Source organism: Ambystoma mexicanum, chromosome 3p (genome assembly GCF_040938575.1).
Source record: "Ambystoma mexicanum isolate Mex_15411 chromosome 3p, UKY_AmexF1_1, whole genome shotgun sequence".
NCBI classification, from domain to species: Eukaryota; Metazoa; Chordata; class Amphibia; order Caudata; family Ambystomatidae; genus Ambystoma; species Ambystoma mexicanum.
In genome coordinates this window covers 287,225,689-287,249,220 of record NC_090925.1, presented here as the reverse complement: position 1 = coordinate 287,249,220, position 23,532 = coordinate 287,225,689, and the positions used below count along the sequence as shown (strand labels likewise).

Genomic DNA, 23,532 nt, shown 5'->3' with positions numbered 1-23,532 from the left:
CTGTGCTCAGAGAAGAAAAAGTCATCAAGGGCTTGCCTTTTTGGCCCGATCAATTATTTACAAAGGGATTCTGTTGGCTAGGGTTTATGGAAGGACTAAGAAGACGCTCGGCCTGGAGGTCGCCAGCTAAAAAAATGGGTGCGTTCTTTGAAGACTACAATGCCTGCAACCGCTCCCGCTCGTATGGAACAGAGAAACGACTGTGTGACCAGCTACAGAAATGAACATTTAACTGTTTGAGCCCTGAAAACGTACTTCTGTTTTGTGATAATGTTAATTGGTTTTATAATAGTTATTGTTTTAGGCTTCTGGTATCTAGAAGAAGTAATTCCGCTTGAGAATTTGTTGCCGACTCATAATGTACCTACTGTTTCTACTCCTTTCATGCATCTGCACACTCTATCTCCTAGAGACTCTCAGCACAGACAGAGATATCATAATAATACACTATTACTCATCATTAATGCTACACATTCCATCTTTAATAAATCTAATTGTCGGGCCTGTTCACATTTACCGCAACACGGGGATAAGGGGCTAGGTTGGTATATTCATCCTTTATCTTTGACAACTGCATGCTATGCTTCTCTTAGAGCACTATTCTTTGGTCGTTGGAATTATAGCATCTCACGGAACTTCGATGGGACTCATTTGAACCAGTTTGAGAAACGTGTCCTGACTCCCTTAGGATGCTCGCTCTTTGCAAATAGGAGTAAGCTCAATGTTGCTTCTATTAGGCCTTCCGATAGACTGTCCCGTCCTTTCAATCCTTGATTTCTTTCAAGATGGCTCCTATAGGCAATAAGGATGCCACGCCTCCTTCTTACACTCTTAACCATAGCCCTGATTCAGTTTCTTTCTGCATACAGAGGAATGGTACTCAGTCAATGGGTGATTTTAAAGGTTGCGCCAACGTTGCGAATTTGACTGGTGAGGACAGACCTTTGTATGTAGGCGAACCTGTCTACTTTGTTTGCGGTAATGTAGCATTTCCATGGTAACCCAGGGATTGGCAGGGAACTTGTTACTTAGGAATCCTGTTACCCAGAGTATTCATAGCCAGTACCATAGAGATTTCAAAGGCTTGTCCACGACAGAACGAGAATGGTGACACTCCATCACAAGTTCTAGGCGACGTAGCAAAATCCTTTGTGCCATTTTGGGGGCAAATAATGAACTCTGAGGATATCAGGAGATTAGCGAGAGTACTGGAGAGAACCATCAACCAGACCACTGACATACTCTATAATATGACACTAGAACAGAAAGCAAAAAGGCTAATAGCACTTCAGAACCAGATGGCATTAGATGTCATCCTGGCTGAACGTGGAGGGGTATGTAAATTAGTGGGGTCCGCTTGCTGTGTTTTCGTGCCAGATTCCTCCCCAACTATCTTCAAGGCAATACAGAATCTGCATGTCCTAAGTTCAGAAGTGCATGTTACCGAGGGAAACTGGGATCTTAGCGCTTGGTTCTGGGACTTCTTGCGATCTTGGAGTTGGAAGCTACTTTCGGTCTTGCTGATCATTTTAGGAGTTGTGTTGTTTCTTTGTTGTTGTATACAATGTCTTCCTGGTGTATGTTCGATGCTAGGGCGATGTTGCAAACAGGCGATGGGTACATTAGGACACAAAGTATATGCCCCAGACAAGAACTCCAATGAATATGTGTTGAAAGAAATCTTAGTAACTGATTTTATGGCAATTGATATCTCCGATAGTGATTCAGGGTGTATGGACGTTGAGACGTGGAGTTATTCGTAAAGTGACTAGAAGTAGTTTAGCACTTGGCTTAGGCCAAAAGGAGGGTTTGTCGAACGGGAAATCATATCATGCCTCCTTTATTGTATATGTTGGCCTAAACCCAGTCGCTCTGCAAAGAAATCCGCGCTTCAAGGTCCTGACCTTAGATCGATTTAGCCGCCATTTTAGGTTCATCCGCCATTTTGATTCTCGCTCCAAAGTCACCCTGTGTTCTAAAATGGTGGACAGTGTTCTTCTGTTAGTAACATGGCCGTCTTGACCTCTGTATGCATGTTAATGCTTAAACTACCCGTAGGCCAAATGTTAGGGTCATGTACTGAGACCTTGTCCTTCGTTGACCTGTGGATAAAGGATTACCTGTGCCAACGATATTAATCCGTGAACATATATGTTGTGTAAATACTAAACGTGAACACTTGTTGAACTACATTGTATTAAAATATGTACTAAGGCTATTGTTAGATCTGTGAATATACTGTTGCTATTGTGATGTGTTGAACATGTAAACTGAAGGTGATCTATATGCATATAGTTGGGCGAGTCAGAGGTGAACTCGGCACGAACCCTAGATTGGGAATTATTAACGTACAGAGGGGCTGAACATCTTGTTACAAAACTGTATAAAGGTATGAATATTCTGATGTACAGCCCCACTCACTACACACACCGAACAGGGCTGGTATTCGCTGTGTTGTACCAAGGGCCTGATAGCTATCTGTTACTTTGTCCTTTGAAAACTGTTCAGCTGTAGAATAAAGATCTGTGTATCTTTGTAAACCTGTGTTGATGTATTTCCTTTTGGGGTACTCAGCCTCGATATCTTCTTTTTGCTTTCACACTGCAAGTAAGCCTTCTCGGAAGTGTCCATGGGCCAACCAGTGGGCTGACCAGCTGAGGCAGGACTTTTGCCCTGATACCGCCGCCATTTCAAGGAGACCCTTGAAACTTTTTACATCACTAGCTCTGTGTCCACTGCACTCTCACCCCAAATTTCGTTCACTTAGCATTCCCAGATCTGGAAGAAAGAGCGAGAGCCTGAACAAGAGTGAACACGGTTACCGTGTCTCCCAGCCGTGGTGACGAACTTTGCAGGTGCACTGCATTTGTGCCCCTCTTGGCCCTGAAGCCTGCTGCAGTGAAACTGGCTTGATCCATCCATCAGGAGCGGAGAAATCTCCACTTTCCCATTTGGGAATCATCACTGTATCTCCGTCGCTGAAAGCCGCAGACTTGCATAAATTGGTGCACTTGAACCTGCAACCGAATTGGATTGGACTCGACTGCCGAAGTTTGGTCCAGAGTGCGCCTAGGGGGGGTAAGTAACACAGCCCTTACCAGTGGCCCCTAGCGCATCCAACCTTTTTTATGCACGAGTGGCCCCTGAGGGTCCCTCTCCTTTCCCCTGCTGATGCGAACTATCCAACTATTCCCAACTCCTGGAAACTGTCCAGTCTTCAAGGGATGACCCTCCTCGAATAGTGCAAACTTATTCTTCATCTCCTCACCCACTTTCCTGAGTTGCTAAAGCCCCCTGAAGAGAACCTGTTTCGCCCATCTGCACTACCGCGTGCGCCAGCATTGCAAATACATTTGAGCAATAGGCTCCCCTCATTTTAGGGACTGGACTGCCTTTCAGTTAGGTTTGTTTTGAATGTCAAATTGCCTAAAGACTCTTTGCACTCTCTGCTTCCTTTCCCTTTTAGGTTGTGGATCCATTCTGTGCATTAACCCTTCAGGCCCCTTGGTCTTGTATATGTGTATTGAGATAGGATGTTATTGATCTAAAAGTATTACTGTGATTATTATTGTGTGGTTAATGTTCAAAGGCCTTGAAATAAATGTACATGTAAGTTTTATATATACACCTGACTGGGAGTGATTTGTAAGTGTCCTTTACTCTGTGTGCTCATTGAGGTCTTTCAGGCACCCTCACCCCTGCAGAAGTATGAGGAGGGATCTACAAGGACTCTCACCTGCCCTGGGTCTCAGGAGAGTAGGTCAGGGGCAACGCGCTCGCGAGCAACACAGGTTCAATCCCCAGGTTCGCACTTAGAAACCTTTGGGTATTAAGCACGTTATAAATAACCTATAATATCATATCACGGAAGAGTGGCCTGGTTCTTAGCAAGTAATTTTATCAAGACTTCTTCCTGCTTACCTTTGAGCCAGATCAAGTGGTGAGCACCCTAAATACAGGTGTCAGTCAACAGTAGCCCTGTTCCAAATGCCAAATGTATGACTCTGGGGGCTTTGCGCACTGTAGTTTGGAGGAAGGCACTGTGCAGCCCCTTAACTCAGACAGGTTTACGTCTTTTTTGCAATTCATGATAATTGAGGGAAAACCTGCTATTTTGGTGCACCATTCTGGAAAGTGCCTTAGACAGTTGCCTAGTTTGCCTTAGGCCCTAAGGTTGTGGTTCTATTGCAGAGCTAATGCATAGTGGTGTTAGCAGATCAGACGGTTTCGATTATGCAAGAAAACATCTGTCAATATGAAGGTCTGGTCTGGACTCTAGCAAGGAGTTAGGCAATGGAGCCAAACACTGGGGCAGAAGACTATTCCTTCATCCATATTAGGGTTCTGCCAGAAGTCCAACACTTGTAGAGGTCTGTCCCTATTCTTTTTTTTTTTAGATTTTTTTTTTAGTTAAAGGTCTGTCCCTATTCTGAGCAAAGTAGGCCTTGCACTTCTGAGCTACTGCATCAATTTACCAATTTCCAGCCTCATTCATGGTGCAAAGGGCCACACCACACGGGACAGAGAATAATCTCACACATTCTCTGGCAGGAATCATCTCATTCATACATCACCCTTCGAGAGATTCACCCACAACAGTGACCGGTGATCTGGAATGTTTGCTCCCGAGAGTTTTAGCATGAACGGCACATTGGAAGTCTTACACTATTGGCCACAACGCTCATTCGACATAGATACTTGTTGCACCCTGCCCAATCAACATTGATCAATAATCAATGATCGTCAAGTAATATACACATAGTCATTGCTTCCTTTAAATAATATGAACCCTTGACATCAATGGCCAAATAATGTTCAATAAGGTTAATCGTTCATTAATCAATAATACGTACAGCAGGATGTTTCATAAACACAAGTGTTCACTCTTTGTGATGACACGCAAGTTCTTGTAAGCTGTGACGAGTTTCGAGTTCAAACGACTCTTCCTCAAGAAATGTCATCACATGGTCTAACTGTAGGTGTAAACATCCTGCCTTCCAAGAGTATGTCTCAACACCCAATGAAGCACCATCCATGTCCAACCTCACTCTCATGAGACACATTGGAAGCCCGGACAGTGTTCCCAGGTTCGCGGACGGAAATCTTCTCCAAACACTCCCCGGAATTGCCATTCAATCTTTGTACTCCCTGACGTTATGCTATTCTTGTTGTGGATGTTATAAAGATGTTATACTGCAACAATCACCACTGTAGTGCTTTTACGGCACTGGTACTTTGTAATCAGCGGCTAATCGGACCTTAGTCTGCAGAGATAGAGGGAAGGAATAAGGGCAAAAGTGCAGTACAAGAAGAAGCGGAAATAGGAAAGGGACGCACAGAAATCAAAGATTGGAAAGTTGTGATGGCGTTGATGTAAAGGGGTTGTGTTGTATAAGTAGGGGTAGACAAGTGGTCAAGAGGAACGCTGATCATGAAAGGAAGCAGGAAATCTCATGGCAACTGGGCAATTTGCCAATGATGGAACTTTATTGTGCCTTGGAAGGAAGTATTAGAATGATTGTGTGATGGATCCAAGTAACACAACAAAGGGGTCATTAAGAGCTGGGACATTCCTGTGGTTTTAGCTGGTGGAATTTCTAGCCAAGCACTTCTAGCTGCATCTGAGGGCTTTCCCTTGGATTTCCTTGGAGTATAGTCCCACTCCATTCTCTTTTCAAAGGGAAGGAAAAAGCAATTGAAGATTGTCCTGCATTGAGGCTTTGTAACTGGATCTGGATCTGGCTCAGCTTGTAGTGGGCCAACTCAGCTTGTCAGTTTCCTGCATTTTTTGTGGCAGTTTTTGAGGGGCGTTCCTCCCATACCCCGCTACTGCCTACTTTTCCTCAACCCCGAACTGCCCTTAAACATTTTGAAAACTATATTCCATAATCCTGCATCCTCCATAAAAAAGCTGGTGGAAAAATGCAGCAAAACAGCTGTAAAAACACAATGTGGGGAAAGTGCTATGTTGAGTTGGGTCAGTATCTTTTGAATGTGCGCCATTGCAGACAATGCTGGAATGTTCTTCTTTGGGAAAACACTAGCTCAAGACACATGCCTGCTTGTTGTTTACACACTACCACCAGCCCACCTCCATTGGTTAGACATATGATTGACTCCACTCTCAGGACCAGAGACGTTTGTGCATCCCTGAGCCCCATTTTCAAAAATGGACGCCGTTTGCTGGACCACAAATAAATGAATGTAGTAAGTCAGTAGCCGCCTTGGAGGAACAGCCAGAGTCACACGGCAGGGCTAGCCTCACAGTTACCGTTACTCAATGCAGATTGATGCACGGCTCTATGCAAATGGTCGATAATGACAGTAGAGCCGTACATGAGTATATGAGGGGTTAAAGTAGAGTCAATGGTAAATGTATCTGGATTCATGCGGGGTCATGGGTGTGGGTTATTTCAGGATGAACTGCAAAGATATAAGAATGAGTGCACTCGTGTTTTCGGTGAATGCCTGGGTAATGGGTAAAAACGCACGATGAAGGCGTAAGTGGGTTAAAGAAGGATTGTGGTTAAATGAATGCATGCACACGCTGGCTCAGTAGTACACGAAGGGTTAATGGGGGTAGAGGGGTTGCGATGGAGGTGATAAGACCGTCCCGTGCCACGCCATGAGGAAGGCGTGTGCATGTATAAAGGTGAGAATGACTGGAGAGGTGTGACATGCATTTTTGGGGAAACTACTTCTCGTCTGCAGAGAGGAGACCCTCCCCAGCAAGACTTTCGATGGGTATCAGCTTTGCCAAGCGACGGGAGTGGTGGTGGTGGGGGCGGGGAGGGGGTTTAGGGGTCGGGAGTTTCTCTGGGGTACTCAAGGTGTGCCAAGGAGGGTCTGAGGGCTGAGGGCGCGAGGCTGCGGAGGGAGCAGGCGCCTCACTCAGCCCGCAGCTGATCTCGCGTGGCAGCAGCAGGCGTTTCTTACAGCAGGGGGGGTCTCAAGCAGCGGGCGAGGGTCTCAGGCAGGAGGGGGGGCTCGTTCAGCAGGCGCAGGGATTATCAGTCAGCAAGAGGGAGGGGGGAGCAGACAGAGGAAGGCTGGAACAGAACAGGAGGCGGATCTCTGAGAAGCAGCGGTGGTGGCTGCCGAGCACTGCGGAACACACTGCAGCATCCCCGCCACCCATCGACCCCACACCACCCGGATTCCCACCCCACAGGGGAGAACTCAGCTCCCCCTGAGGAATCTCCACTGAGTGCGGGAGGGACCCGCATCTTGAACCTCTCGCGTGCTTTATCCTCTCCGGGCGCCCGCCAGAGACACCCCTCCTCCCTATACCCCAATCACCCAACCGATTACTATATTCACAATCGACTTCCCGCCCCATCCGACTCCAGCCTCGCAGCGCCTCAATATTAAATCAATCCCTGTTTCCTCCTGTTTATCACTGCCAGCCCTCAGCATCACCCGTCCCCCATTATCTCCCAACCTACAGGCCCCTATAGCTGAAATCCGTGCCCCCTTTCCATCCAGGCCGAACCCCATACTCTCCTTCCCAGTGCACCCCACATCACGGCTACCCACATCTCTTCACTGGCTGTAGCGCTATTCTTTCCCACGACGCCACTCCCCCCACACGCAGATCCCTGCCAGCGCCTCCAGAAGAGGCCACCTCGCCCACTGTACAGCCAGGCTTCCAAGCTCCACCACTTCCCTGCCACCTAGGCGTCCCAATCCCAATTCCTCCGAAGCCCTGTGCCCATCCAGCATCCCCTCGCCCCCCTCCCAGGACCCTAGATCCCAGAGGTCAGGATACTACTCGTTCCCATAGGCTACACAGCCCCCGCCCCCATCCACCCAGCCCCATAGCATCCCTAACTCTCTATACTCCCCAAGGCATCTCCCTCCAGACCCCCAATCTGTCCCAGAACACTTTCCCTCCCTGCCTCCTTACCCAGCCCCCTGACCAATCACCATCAGACTAGCAGTGAGACACCACTTCCGCTCTACAAATAGCCGCGGACAGACAACCACCTCTACACCTCTAAGCTCCTCCCCGAACCCTTACACCCACCCTTATGCACCCACTTAGCGTCACCCCGCTACCCCTACCTCCCCCTCCCCAGAACGCAACCTTCCAACTCACCCTTGCAGTCACCTAGCTTCCCCCTGTCCGTTTACACTGTCCTGTCCAGGCCCTCCCCCATTGCCCACTTTGCCCCAAGGATGGTGCAAAAGTCACGAAATGGCGGGGTCTACCCAGGCCCCCCTGGACCAGCAGAGAAGAAGGTAGGCTTTGTGGGGTTGGATCCCGGGGCCCAAGACTCCACTCGGGATGGGGCCTTGCTGATTGCTGGCTCTGAGGGGCCCAAACGTGGAGGGATCCTGAGCAAACCACGGGGCTCCGGAGTGGTGGGGACCGGGAGACCCCCCAAGAGGAATGCACTCTATCGCAAGCTTCAGAACTTCTTGTACAACGTGCTGGAGAGACCCCGGGGCTGGGCCTTCATCTATCATGCCTACGTGTGAGTATGCCATGGCTATCCTTCTTTATCCTCTCTGCTATGCCTATCTGCGACCATCCCAGTCACCCACTGCACCATGCCTGTGTGTGACCACCCTTAGTCCTCCCTTCCTATACATGACCACCACCATTCATTCACTAGCCACCGTGCTATGCCTATGCATGGCTATCCCCACTCAACAACGGTGCCAAACTTATGCAATGCACCATGCCTATGTGTGAGCATTCTCATTTACTCACTGTCCCATGCCTATGTGTGAGAAGTGCCTATGTGCGAGCATCCTCGTTTACTCACTGGACCATGCCTACGTGTGAGCATCCTCATTTACTCACTGTCCCATGCCTATGTGTGAGCATCCTCATGTACTCACTGTCCCAAGCATATGTGTGAGCAGTGCCTATGTGTGAGCATCCTCGTTTGCTCACCGTCCCATGCCTATGTGTGAGCAGTGCCTATGTGTGAGCTTCCTCGTTTGCTCACTGTCCCATGCCTATGTGTGAGCAGTGCCTATGTGTGAGCATCCTCGTTTGCTCACTGTCCCATGCCTATGTGTGAGCATCCTCATTTACTCACTGTCCCATGTCTATGTGTGAGCAGAGCCTATGTGTGAGCATCCTCGTTTGCTCACTGTCCCGTGCCTATGTGTTAGCAGTGCCTATGTGTGAGCATCCTCGTTTGCTCACTGTCCCATGCCTATGTGTGAGCAGTGCCTATGTGTGAGCATCCTCGTTTGATCACTGTCCCATGCATATGTGTGAGCAGTGCCTATGTGTGAGCATCCTCATTTACTCACTGTACCATGCCTATGTGTGAGCATCCTCGTTTACTCACTGTCCCATGCCTATGTGTGAGCAGTGCCTATATGTGAGCATCCTCGTTTGCTCACTGTCCCATGCCTATGTGTGAGCATCCTCATTTACTCACTGTCCCATGCCTATGTGTGAGCAGAGCCTATGTGTGAGCATCCTCGTTTGCTCACTGTCCCATGCCTATGTGTGAGCATCCTCATTTACTCACTGTCCCCTGCCTATGTGTGAGCAGTGCCTATATGTGAGCATCCTCGTTTGCTCACTGTCCCATGCCTATGTGTTAGCAGTGCCTATGTGTGAGCATCCTCGTTTACTCACTGTCCCATGCCTATGTATGAGCAGTGCCTATGTGTGAGCATCCTCGTTTACTCACTGGACCATGCCTATGTGTGAGCATCCTCGTTGGCTCACTGTCCCATGCCTATGTGTGAGCATCCTCGTTTGCTCGCTGGACCATGCCTATGTGTGAGCATCCTCATTTACTCACTGGACCATGCCTTTGTGTGAGCATCCTTGTTTACTCCTCGTTTACTCACTGTCCCATGCCTATGTGTGAGCATCCTCATTTACTCACTGTACCATGCCTATGTGCGACCATCCTCATTTACTAACTGTACCATGCCTATGTGTGAGAATCCTCGTTGGCTCACTATCCAATGCCTATGCGTGAGCAGTGCCTACATGTGAGCATCCTCGTTTGCTCGCTGGACCATGCCTATGTGCGAGCATCCTTGTTTAATCACTGTCCCATGCCTATGTGTGAGCAGCCTTGTTTACTCACTGGACCATGCCTATGTGTTAGCAGTGCCTATGTGTGAGCATCCTCGTTTACTCACTGTCCCATGCCTATGTATGAGCAGTGCCTATGTGTGAGCATCCTCGTTTACTCACTGGACCATGCCTATGTGTGAGCATCCTCGTTGGCTCACTGTCCCATGCCTATGTGTGAGCATCCTCGTTTACTCACTGTCCCATGCCTATGTGTGAGCAGTGCCTATGTGTGAGCATCCTCGTTTACTCACCAGACCATGCCTATGTGTGAGCATCCTCGTTGGCTCACTGTCCCATGCCTATGTGTGAGCATCCTCGTTTGCTCGCTGGACCATGCCTATGTGTGAGCATCCTCATTTACTCACTGGACCATGCCTTTGTGTGAGCATCCTCGTTTACTCCTCGTTTACTCACTGTCCCATGCCTATGTGTGAGCATCCTCATTTACTCACTGTACCATGCCTATGTGCGACCATCCTCATTTACTCACTGTACCATGCCTATGTGTGAGAATCCTCGTTGGCTCACTATCCAATGCCTATGCGTGAGCAGTGCCTACATGTGAGCATCCTCGTTTGCTCGCTGGACCATGCCTATGTGCGAGCATCCTTGTTTAATCACTGTCCCATGCCTATGTGTGAGCAGCCTTGTTTACTCACTGGACCATGCCTATGTGTGAGCATCCTTGTTTACTCCTCGTTTACTCACTGTACCATGCCTACGTGTGAGCAACCTCCTTTATTCACTGTACCATGCCTATGTGTGAGCATCCTCATTTACTCACTGTACCATGCCTATGTGCGACCATCCTCATTTACTCACTGTACCATGCCTATGTGTGAGAATCCTCGTTGGCTCACTATTCCATGCCTATGTGTGAGCAGTGCCTATGTGTGAGCATCCTCATTTGCTTGCTGGACCATGCCTATGTGCGAGCATCCTCGTTTACTCACTGTACCATGCCTCTGTGTGAGCAGGGCCTATGTGTGAGCATCCTCGTTTGCTCACTGGACCATGCCTATGTGTGAGTATCCTCGTTGGCTCACTGTCTCATGCCTATGTGTGAGTATCCTCGTTGGCTCACTTTCCGATGCCTATGTGTGAGCAGTGCCTATGTGTAACCATCCTCGTTTGCTCGCTGGACCATGCCTATGTTCGAGCATCCTCGTTTACTCACTGTCCCATGCCTATGTGTGAGCATCCTCGTTTACTGATTGTACCATGCCTATGTGTGAGCATCCTCATTTACTCACTGTACCATGCCCACGCGTCAGCATCTGATTTCATTCATTATAGCATGCCAATGTGTAAATGCCCTGAATTATTCACTTTTCCATGCCTATGTTTGACCATCTGGATGCATACACTGTGCTATATGCCTAAGTGAAAGGTTCAAAGACTGTATTGCCTGCGTGTAAGTAAGGGAGTCACTGGACCTCAGAGACCTCGGGACACAAGAGTCTGGCCTGGGGACACACCTGGGTATGCAGTGAGCTCAGGTGCCATGCTTTTGGCGTTAGGACCTGCAGCTGCAGATCACTATGGCACCAACCACATGGTTCGAAGTCTTGATTAAGCCCCCGTTGTCTTTGCATGCATACAAGAGTTTCTTGACTTTAGGTTAAGGGAATCTGTTGGCACCTATAACTCTGTGCTGCCACTCGCTTTGTAGGGTGGGTCCTGCCAGGGGTGGTGGGTATAATCATCTCTCTGTTGCTCAGATTAGGGCACCCCTAAAATTAACTTGACACTCTCCGGGAGATAGGGGATTCTGTACTTCATTCACATCACCCTTATCTATCCCAGAATGTTCCTGCCTATCACACCCACGCGACTCTTTAGGATGGGACAGACTCTATGACGTCACAAAAACCTTTCTAGTCTAAAACCAAGACTGACTCATACAGGATGAACTAAAGAAAATACTTGCCCCAATAAAGTGATACAGATATGGCGGGGGTCTATAATGTAATAAACAAGTGATCCAAAAAGCTGTATATGATTAATTCAAAACTAAATCTTGAGTCCAAATTCTTACATTTGGTATCAAAAGATATCCAACTTTGGTTACCCTTGGGGCGCAGAGCTCAATCAGCAAGAAATAAATAAGAAAGACTAAAGCTAGTGTTAACAATAAATACTGTATTGTATTGAAATGAAGTACATTACATTTTTGAAAAAGATACACTGATTTATAACAAAATAAGAGAAAATACATAAACAAAATAAGTGATTCAAAACAGAGAAATGCTCAATCCTAAAAATCAACAATAGAAATACAAAGTGATGAATAAATACATTGCCATAATTCATAATGTATATTTTTGCATTCTGATTGTCTTCTGTCATTTCATTGATTGGCTTTTTCATTATTTGCATCATTTTGGAATTATGGCAATGTATTTATTCATCACTTTGTATTTCTATTGTTGGTTTTTAGGATTGAGCATTTCTCTGTTTTGAATCACTTATTTTGTTTATGTATTTTCTCTCTTATTTTGTTTAAATTATTATTGACTGTGTATCTTTTTCAAAAATGTAATGTACTTCATTTAAATACAATACAGTGTTATACTGTATTATATTATTTAACTGAGATTCCATCAATGAAAAGGATGCGGCAGGGATGCCAGTATATGCTAGAAATGGCTGGGGGTATTACCTCCACTTACAAAGATGGTACTCCCACCCACGGTATTGCCACATGTCCCCAATGCAGTCCAAACAGACTGCAAAATGTGGGCAACCTTGGCGTCTTACTGTTACCATGTGTGGGAACGGGAATCAATGTTACTGGTATTTCCGGATTTAATACCGCCAGACTCCTGATGAGGGCTCTTAACTGCCTTAGGAGGTGACCGGGTGACCAAGGAAGAAGCTTGGCTCACTGACACTCGGGATGGCACTGCTACTTGCATTAATGCAATCAACTCTAACTGCATCTTGCATAGTGCGACTGCTGCAATCTGGAGAGACTCTCGGCGCTACATCGATCGATATTACCGGTGAACTCATGTATTCAATTAGCGTTGTCCCACTGACTTCCATTTAGATGTTAATGTTAATGTTAAAGGATATTTATACCGTGCGCTATCACCACCGTAGTAGTCCCCTGGCGCTCTGACAGATCTGAAGGAAAGGGGGATAGGTTAGGACGTGTTAGTAGGACAAAGTTTGGAGAAAGAGCAAGGGAGCTGTGATGTGCTGTTGGTAGCTCCAGTTCGGTTAACACCGTTCGCTGAGCTTTTTGGTGTGGTATCCGGTCGGAGCCCGCCGTGTGCTGTTGTGTAAGGCTCTGTGTGGTGAGTTTGTTGTTGTGGTGAAGTGAAGTGCGTGTGGGTTGCTGTGGTTTAAGAGGTGTGATTGTGTTTAGTTAGGGTTTGAAAGGTGTCTGAAGAGGGATGAGGTTTTAGTAGGGTTGGTTATTAGCATTGTTGTCTGGAGAAACACACCCTCATTTTGTGTCTTTGGAGATTTAGATACATTTCTTCCTTACAGTGATCTAGTTTCAGCACGACAGGGCTGTCTCTCATCTCTCTGTCCATATGTTGCGCTCGTTCATTTCTACCACTCTATCTTGGTTGTTACTCGGGCCAGTCCCTACATCCCAGTCTGCGCCTGATGAAAACTGGCCCTGTGGATCTAGTTAGTTGTGACCTATGACCATAGCTCTGTCTGTGTGCGACACAGTACAGTTCAGTCCTTACCAGCATGTCTGGATTGACGCAAGTCAATCACCATACCTACCTCTCACATGATTTTTATTGTGTGTGTTGGGTTAGTCGTTTGGGAAGTTAGTACATCTCCAGGAATACTGCTAGCATTTCGTGTAGGTCAGTCTAGTGCATTCTGTCTTCTACTTGCTAGCTTGGGTATGGGTTTCTCTGTGTGGTGCTTGGACGTGGTCTCATTTTGGCAGGCGGGTTAGCTTATGTGGAGGGGTTGGTTTGAGGATGGTTGTCTTGTGGGCAATAGTTGGAGAATGTGGATGCACAGTTGCGTTGGGTTGGGTTGGAGATGGATTTGGGAAATGCACGAACGTGCTTAAAACGCACACATTTTCTAGATCAGTTTGGTAATCACAGTGTAAGAAAGGACGCAGGTGTTTCCTTGTAAACAAACGAGTGCAGTGACCTTTTACTCTCTTCAGAGCTGTTCATGAAACACACTTTGAACTTGCCTGAGATGTTCACGTGTTTTTTTTTGTTCTTTTACTTCCACCTTTACAGTTGACCCCTTGAATGAAAGCCAACCCCCCATGTCCTCACCCCACTGTTGCACGTGTCTACTTTCAATTCAAGATATGTCCTTGTAGCCGAACCAAGCGTTCTCTACACCCCAACTCTGCTTACTCCCGATTTGGTGACATTTGCCGCATTTTGCACGTCTGCATTTTTCGCGGTAAAATGGGGGACCCGAAGTTTTACCGCGAAAATTGTAGACGTGCAAAATAAGGCAAATGTCACCCAATCGGGAGTAAGTAGGCCTGAGGTGTATAGACCGCTTGTTTCGGCTACATGGACAGATCTTGAAAGTAGTTGGTGCAGCGGTGGGAGCCCCACACCATGACCAGCGTGGAGAATATCAACTTATCGGTTGCGAAAACCGAAATATCAGCAAGGGCATAATGCGCTTGCGCCAATATTTCGCACTTCCCTATAGTTCACAAGGTAGGAGGGTGTCAAGCTGCTCGAATGTTGGCCATAAAGCTGGAATCCTCACGAAACAAAACGACAGAATGGAGATTTCCTGACAATTTCGCATTCCACTTTACACAATTTTGGGGGTGGGGGGCAATTTCGCAGTCCTGAATTTTCCTCAGTCACCTTGACCTGTGGCGGACTCTGCCCCGGCCCTACTCACCTTTAACTGCCAAATGTGACTGTATTGGACTTACTGGCTTCGTAGAGTTCACTCTGAGGGCCGACTGAAGGTTCTTTCGGTAGAAGAAGGTTGATTTCTGACTGATTCTGTCCCAACCCTACCCGCCTTCAAAAGCAGGCACCTGACGGATGTACGACTGCCCAACCCTACTCAAATTTCACAGGAAGAAGGCTGGCAAGTCCCTTACTCCGCACCAGTCCTAGAGGCCTCTTAAAGGCCGCCCTCATGGGCGACTTACTCTGCCTGAGTCTGACTGGCCTTTCAAAGGGACCATCTTCCCATCGCTTTCAGAAGCAGAGGCCTCGCAGATGCTTGGCTCTGCGCCAGCCCGGCCAACCTCTCGGGGTCTCCGGACTTCACAGAGGGCGCCCCCCCCCCTCTGCCCCTCCCTCCCTTAAGAGGAGGCGTATTCACATGGTTCATAAACACTCGTGACGCCGTGTGTTCACCTCCATCCCTGCGCAGCTTCCCGTCTCCATAGCGATGCTTCGCGGCTCCTGAGTGGACCACTAGGGTCTTGGCTCAGCATCCGCGCTCACGCGCTCTGGGCTCTGCATCTTGCTCTCGGTCAGGGATGGAGAGGATGAGTAAAATAACTGGAGGTTCCCTTCCTGTCCGCCCCCCGTGTTTCCCGCTCTAATAGAATAAAGAGACGGTAGTGCGTGCATTGAAATTCACTCGCTCCTTGCGCTTGGTTAAAAATGCAACCCCAGGGCAAAGAGGAGGGGAGAGGAAGCGAGAGAAAAGGAAGGGGCGGGAGAGAGAGAGCGAGGGAACGAGCCTGTAGGACAGCCTGGTAAACAAGGAGAACAAAAGACGAGGGTCTACGTGAAGGAGTTGCCAAATGGAGTCTGTTTTCTGTCAGTCGCCTCAATCTTTGCATATGGCACTCGTTATCGCCCCCACATTATATCGGATTGTTTATGCGGCTTGTCGCCCAAATATGTTTATTTCGCTTCCCTTGCACTCTTTTCACAAGTTCCGTCTGTCACACACTCCAAGTCCGATTATGTTATAAAATTGATATATGGAAACATCTCTTCCTCTTCCACCCACGGTATTAAGGACATGGTTTCAAGATTTCCTACTCGTTGCCATGCCTTTGTCAGGCGTTCATTAACAAGCTCTGGGAAAGGGGGTACAGCACTAGAATATATAGATCACTGCGCTGATGATAATGATTAAGGGGGGTCCTGCTGCCGGTGAGAAGCTCTTTAGAGATGCGTTCGTCCGTCTCAGTGAGTTTAGAAGAGGGTTTTTGGTAAGTGCCCCGTTCACCCGGGCACTGGAATACTGACAAGGAGGGTTGTGATGTGACATGAATTGTCAGGTAATAACTGAGGAGTCTTGCCACTTCTTTCACAGATATGACAGTGATTTCAATACACCAGCCTAGAGAAAGACCCATGTCGGGTCGAAACACATGTCGGCTTTAAGTGTGTGCTAACTCGCTGTCATATCAGGAATCTGGGGTTCTTTGTTGAATGCTGGATTCCTAGTGTGCCCCAGATTGGAGTTGTCGTCAGCCCATGTTTCTTAAACCTTAAAGGTCTAATGTTTATTTCTTTGTTCCCCCCCAATGAATATCATAACTCACGGATTTCATTTAATCTCATCTGGATCACAGTGAAGGTCTTTATTTCCTGCTTGTCCCATCCACCGACTACACCTGGTGCAGAATTATCCTGCCAATTATTTGCGATCGCAGCGCGGTATGAAAGGACAACTTCTGGTTAACACATGCCACCAATACTGTTTCCATTACTGCAATACGAGATTGAGTGCATGCAAACCCCAAATTAGACTTCCATATTTTCACTGTGTCCAACATGGTGGAAACGTCTAAACAGGGGAAGCCACTTACTTTTGTGATACACTTCCAATGAAGATTCAATTTCTGGACAGTCATCCTTGGTTCCAATGGACCGTAACAAGTACTTAAGGCCCTCATTTGGAGCGTGGCAGAAGGATAGATCATCCACCCACCACATCGTGGGGTTCTGACAGACTTATATAGACAGAGCTCCAATCCCGCCATGCCGCGACCCACCTACCTCACCTCTAGAGATCTTGTACCCTACATGCTTAGCAGCCATTGATCCTCTCAGGCAATGAAACTGAAAGGCCAGCATTTCATGTCTCCACTGCCTGGCAGATTTACACCTAGTAGTCTGCAGACTAAGGTCTAGTCTGTGGGAGCAGCACCCCATGGCCCCTGAAGCATGTGTGCTCTGCATTGTGCAATCCTCGCTTTCTAAAGGCCGGACCCTGAGTTTGTGCGCCCAGCATTCTGAGTGACTCTTTAGACCAAGTGGTCTGTGCATGAAGCAAGCTGTGGAGCTTGTAGTCTGTGGTCCTGTAGTCTGTGAACCTGTCAGCATTTTGATGGGTAGATTGTTGACTGGGAAGTCTTTTATCCTGTATGTGGCCTGGCAGTCTGGGAATCTGGTGGTCTCGGAATCCAGCAGACTAGGGGCCAAGCAGTCTGTGTGCCTGTGAGCCCATGTGTTAGGCACCCTGTGGGCGTGGCAGTATGTGGGTCTGCTAGTTTATGGCGTGGCAGTCCCAGAACAAAGCAATCTGTTGACCCAGCCATCTGTTGACCTTTCAATTCATATGCTCAGCAAACTGTGCACCCGTCTGTCTGTGGACCCGGCAATATTTAGGTGCAGCATTCTTTTTGCCTATCTGGCCTGTGCGCCTAGCAGTCTGTGGACCTGTCAGCATATGTACTTGACAGTCTGTGGGGCCAGCACTCTGTGTACCTGACAGTTTTTGTACCCAGCAGTTGTGGGCCTTGCAGTCTGCGGCTCGGAGACTGGGATCCAAAAGCCTGTGGACTCGGCAGTCCGTGGGCCCAGCAGTCTTCATGTCAGTCAGCTTCTTTGCCCGGCAATCTGTACATTTAGGAAATGTGGGTTCTGTCTGTCTGGACTGGCTGTTTGGAAAGCAGTCTGTGGGCCCAGCAGTCTGCTTGCCTATCAGCCTGTGTACTCAGTAGACTATGGGCCTGCAGCCTGTCGGCCTAGTAGTGTGGGGACCCAACAGTCTATGGGCCCAGCAGTCTGTGTATCTGTCAGCCTGCGTCCTCGGCAGTTTGTGGGGCCAGCAAATCTGTGGGCCTGCCAGCCTGTGTCCTGGAATTCTGGGAAACCAACGGTCCATTGACATGACAATCTAAGGGCCCAGAAGTCTGTGTACCTATCAGCATGTGTACTCAGTAGACTATGGACAAGTCACCACCCTGTTGGCGTGCCTGTAGCTTGACAGCCTGGAGGGCTCAAGTCCTGAAAAAAAGTGGGGGGGATTCTGAAAATTGCAATGAGCAGTGGCATCATAGGAAGTGAACATATCCTCAAGTGAAATCTGCAAATTGCATTCAGTTTGCCTTTCCCAAATGTAGAAAGTGCAGCGGACAAATAACTGTTTGCCACGAGAACTGATTTTCCTATAACGTTGCTGGCTAAGTATAAAAGGTGTGCACCTTTTATGTCTAAGAATATGTAAGAAAACACTTTCTGTGTAGCAGAATGTCACTATGAGATATTTCACAGGTTCCTTATAAAAGATTCCTGAAGTCTTGTGTCTAAAGGCCTCATCACGAGCTGTCTGGTATCCTGACTTTAATACCGCCCAACTGTAATAGCGTTAGCGCACACCGGTCCGGCAGTTTTACCGCCAGATCACGGGTTGGGAGTTAACTGTAAATTCGGCACTACTACCGCACGCTAATACAGCCGGCGGTAATACAGGGTGCTAAATGGGATTTTCACCTCCAGAAAAAAGCTGGAGGTAAAACAGCTCATTTAGCACCCAACTTGTGATAGGACCAGCCCTTAAAATGCGGCAGTAATACCATTAACTTTGCAATTAAAAGGCTAGTGCCCAACTCGTGATGAGGGCCTAAGGGTCTTGCAGCACAACTGGGTTCGAATCCCAGAAGCAACACTGTTTACTTTAAGTGGGGGCAGCAGCAATATATTTTTTTAATTCCTTTAAAACCCAAAGTAAACAAATGTGAGGTATGGGGGGATGAGGGGCATCTGCCCTCTAAACAAAAGCGGGCAGAGCCATCCACCACATGTTCCCTCAACTTGTGCCATGGCAGTCTTGTAACCTGGCAGTCTATGGACTTTGCAGTCTTTGGCCCAGAGGTCTGTTAACCTATCAGCCTGGGTAAGCAGATTACAGAGTCTGCAGATGTGGGGGTACACTTTCGCTCACCCCACTTCTGTCAAAGGGGACCCGACTCCAAAAAGACTCAGACGGCTGGTGAAGTCACAAAGGTTTATTCGTCAATCTTCCGCGGAAGGGCCGGACTTCAGCGTCCTTGAGAGAACGGGGAAGTGAGCTGATAAGCATTAGGTCTGCATGGTATATATACATTTTCAAATATGATTGGTTCCAATCTTTAGCATGTGCACAGAAAAGGATTTTACATAAGCATTAGCAGTTAGTCATGTAATCTTCCTCCCCCCCATCCCTCCTTCGTGCAGAAGAGTTCCTCGTAAACACATTCCTGGGGTGAGCAGATAAGCCTGCAACTGCACAGTCATTACGCCTTCTCTGCATCTCAGGGGCCCTCTTCGGGGAATTCACTTGTGCTGTTCATGACTATCATGTATCTGTCATGCCAGGCCGTCACCACCTTCTGCCCTTCCCTTCTTCTTGGAATTTGACATCTGATTAACAAGAAAACAAACTTTGCAACACTGCCTAGTCGCACGCAATCACCCTTTTCTACTGTGAGGCTCTTCAGGATTCATCTTGGCACAACATGTGCAAGGCCTTACTAATTTTTGTACCCACAATGCGGCCCTTTTTCTCATGTTGACTAAGATTATACGTCAATGTTATTCAAAGCCCCCATTTCCTTTAACCAGATTGTCCACAAATGCTCCTTTTCCTAATGAGAGGTGGTATCCTGTACCTTGCGGGCTGTCCTGCTACAGCAATCCATACAACCTCCAATAAGCATTGGAGAACATTGTATGCACAGGCAGCAAACCAGGAATAATCCTATATCCACCAGTATTGGGGTTATCAACTTCCAGCCAAGATCTTTCAGTAACTTCATCCATCAACAATCTCCGACCCCCTCCTCATAGTGGATTGTCTCGGCTATCTTGTGTAACCTGGATATCATGGACAACACTCCCTCACTTGCATCGGGACTATACATGCAACATTGGGAACCCACCATAGTGCAAACTCTGCCCCTTTCTGCTGTCAACACATCCAACACGAACCTATTCTGCAATGCAACTAACTGTATGGCCTTCATCTCATATGTAATATTAGGGAGTATATCAGCTGTTTCACTAATCATGGTCTCCACTGCTTACTTAGTCTGCGTACTTCTTGGGAGTTGAGGAATATTCCTACAGGGAGTGTCATTGCCTTTATTATGTCAATAAATATATCCGGATCAGCGTCTATTTGGTCAAGCCCTTTTCTTATCTGTTTCTTATACCTGTGTTTAGCATACATTTCTTTAGGGGTATAAATCATAGCAGCAGGTATTATCCTTGTAAAATAACATGTTCCCGAAAAGTTCCTGGGAAGCCATAGATGAACAAGTTACTTTCTTACCTGGTAACGTTCTTTCGATGGGATGTTCCTCCGACGTATTCCACATCTTTGACAGACTCCCAAAGCAGTACCAACATATGGAGGTGGGAAAATAATTTACAAATGCCTCAATTTAGAATGCCCAATCAAATTGCAGAATAGAGGACTGCCTTACCAAAGGCCAAATCTCACCCATGGAGTCCAGGGAATAGTGTCTCACAAAAGTATGAACAGAGGCCCATGTGGCTGCTTCACAAATATTACGAATGGGAACACCCTTCTGCAGAGCAATGGAGGCAGCCACACCCCTAGTAGAATGATCCCGTAAGCCAACTGGAGGGTCCTTGCCTGCCAAACGGTAATATTCAGAGATCGTCATAATGATCCATCTGGACAAGGTCTGCTTGGAAACAGCCTGACCTAAACGCCTTCCAGCGTATCCAGCAAAGAGCTGATCGCCCACTCTGACCCGGGACATCCGTGAGAGATAGAAACTCAAAGCTCTCCTAGGGTCCAACCTATGGAGCCTCTCCTCTTCCTTCGCAGGATGTAGAGGAGGATAGAGTGCCAGAAGTACCTTCTGGCTCAGATGGAATTCCGACACAACATTCGGAAAAATGAAGGCCGCAACCTAAGGACAACCCTGTCCTTATGGAACACAGTGAAGGGTGGTTTGGCGGAAAGTGCCTGTAACTCACTCACTCTGCGTGTGGAAATAATGCAACTAAAAATACAGTTTTAAAGGACAATAGTCGCAATGGACAAGAATGTAAGGGCTCAAACGGAGCTCCCATTATGAACTTTAAAACCAGATTTAAATCCCATCCCGGCACCTGGAAAGGCGACGGTGGAAAAACATTAGTTAGCCCTTTTAGAAACTGAGATATCAAAGGGATTTTAAAATAAAAACATTTCTCAGACGAGCGCTTAAATATGGACAGCGCCGCCAGGTAACCTTTAATGGTACCCACTTGCAGGCCCTTGTGTGCTAAAGAAAGCAAAAAAGACAAAACCAAAGAAATGGAACATTGGAAAGGATCCACATTCTGTACTCTGCACCAGTCGCAGAACTTTCTCCAATGGCAACAGTACAGAAATTTCGTTGCTGGCTTTCTGGCTGAAAGCAACACCTCCATCACATCTTCAGGGAGGTCCCAATCCTTATACCTCAACCTTTCAGATACCAAGCGTGAAGGCTGAGAGACGTGACCTCTGGATGGAGAACCCGACCCCCCGCCAATGAGAGCAGATCGTCTCGGTAGGGAAGACAGCGTGGAGGGCAGACGGACATGTCGAGAAGGTTCCGGTACCACGCTCTCCTGGCCCATGCCAGAGCAATGAGGATCATTCGGGAACCGAACCTCCGTAACCTCCGCAACACCTGCGGAATGACGGGGACTGGAGGAAATGCGTACAGCAGTGGGAAGGACCACTCTACTACGAACGCGTCCACTAAGGCTCCTCTTGGAGGAAATTCCCGCAAGCAGAATCTTTCGCACTTCCGGTTGACACTGGTGGCGAAGAGATCCACTTGCAGGGTTCCCCAAAGGGTGAAGATCTCCAACCGAACTTCCTGAGCCAGCTCCCTCTCGTGAGAGACCGTGCTCTGCCTGCTCAGAGCGTCCGCCGCTGCGTTTTCGTCTCTGGCCAGATGAACTGCCAAGATCGAAATTACCTGCTGAATGGCCCAGAACTAGAGCTGCATCACCTCCCTGCACAACGGGAGTGACCCTGCCCCCCCTTTTTGTTGAGGTAGTGCATGGCCACTGTATTGTCCGTCATAATCAGAACATTCTACCCCCGCACAGACAGCAGAAAGGCCTTCAGGGCTAGCCTGACAGCCCGCAGCTCTAACAGATTGGCCGTCAACTCATTGGCATGAGCTCTCCAACCCGTGATGGGTGCGTCCGTCACAATCGTTATCTCTGGCCACGGTTGCCAAAATGGAGCACCCTTCATCAGATTGCCTTCGACAGCCCACCACAGAAGATCCTGTGCGAACGAGGGTGGAATCTGAACGGGATCTGACATCCTGTGGGAGAACTGCAACCACTGCATCTTGAGAGCCCACTGCAGAGATCTCATCTCTAGCCTGGCCTCTGGCACAAGGAGAATGCAGGATGCCATGAGGCCAAGCAACCTAAAGAACTCGAACGCCGGGAAACTCTGGGCACATTGAAATTATCCACCATCTGCAGAATGTGATGAGCCCTCACCTGGGGAGGCGAACACAACCCCAGGGATGTGTCGAGCACTGCTCCGATGTACTGGAGCCGCTGGGTAGGTGTCACATGAGACTTCTTTAAGTTGAGGGAGAAGCCCATCTTATAAATTGAGATGCAGCTGACGGACAGATAATCCAGGGCTTGCTCGGGTGAACGCGCCCTGATCAACCAATCGTCCAGTTAGGGGTAGATGTGAATCCCCCTTTTCTTGAGATACGCTGCCACCCCCACCATCAGCTGGGTGAAGACCCTCGGGAGGAGGTCAATCCGAACGGCAGGACCCACAACTGAAAATGCAAGTCACCAACCGCGAACCTCAGGTACTTCCTGTGCTTTGGATGAATCGGCACATGAAAGTAAGCATCCTTGAGGTCTAGAAACACCAACCAATCTTGTAGTTAAAGGGCCTGGAGGACTTCAGAAAGAGTAACCATCTTGAACTTGTCCTTCCTGAGGAGCTTGTTCAAACCACGCAAGTCCATGATGGGTCTCAATCCTCCGTCTTTTTTTGGGCTCATAAAATATGGGGAATACCATCCCTTGTTCCTCTCCGCTAATGGCACCAGTTCTATAGCGCCTTTCTCCAGCAGGGATAGGATATCCTGCACAAGGAGCGGATCCAGATGCTTCAAAGAGAGCTTCCCCGGTGGATTGTCGTGAGGCCTCTGCCGGAAAAGAAGACAGTAGACGTCGGCTATGATCTCCAGAACCCACACATCTGAAATAATGGCACGCCATTCTACAAGATGCTGCGCCAGCCTTCCCCCAACTGGCGAACCATGGACCATGGCCTCA

At 48.0% G+C, this 23,532-nt stretch overlaps 1 protein-coding gene across 9 annotated transcripts in view; it reads left to right on the top strand.

Annotated features, from left to right (window-relative positions):
• Positions 1–6,992: 6,992 nt before the first annotated feature.
• The window catches only part of KCNQ2 (potassium voltage-gated channel subfamily Q member 2), a 533,237-nt gene continuing 516,697 nt past the window's right edge, over positions 6,993–23,532 (top strand). For 5 of the 9 annotated variants that reach the window (XM_069650810.1, XM_069650809.1, XM_069650806.1 and 2 more), the window contains exon 1: positions 6,994–8,477. In XM_069650810.1, the coding sequence (XP_069506911.1) occupies positions 8,179–8,477 (299 nt within the window). In that variant the 5' untranslated portion in view covers positions 6,994–8,178. Of the gene's footprint in view, positions 8,478–23,532 lie in introns of all 9 variants that reach the window. The other 4 variants (XM_069650808.1, XM_069650805.1, XM_069650803.1 and 1 more) reach the window with 2 other exon arrangements.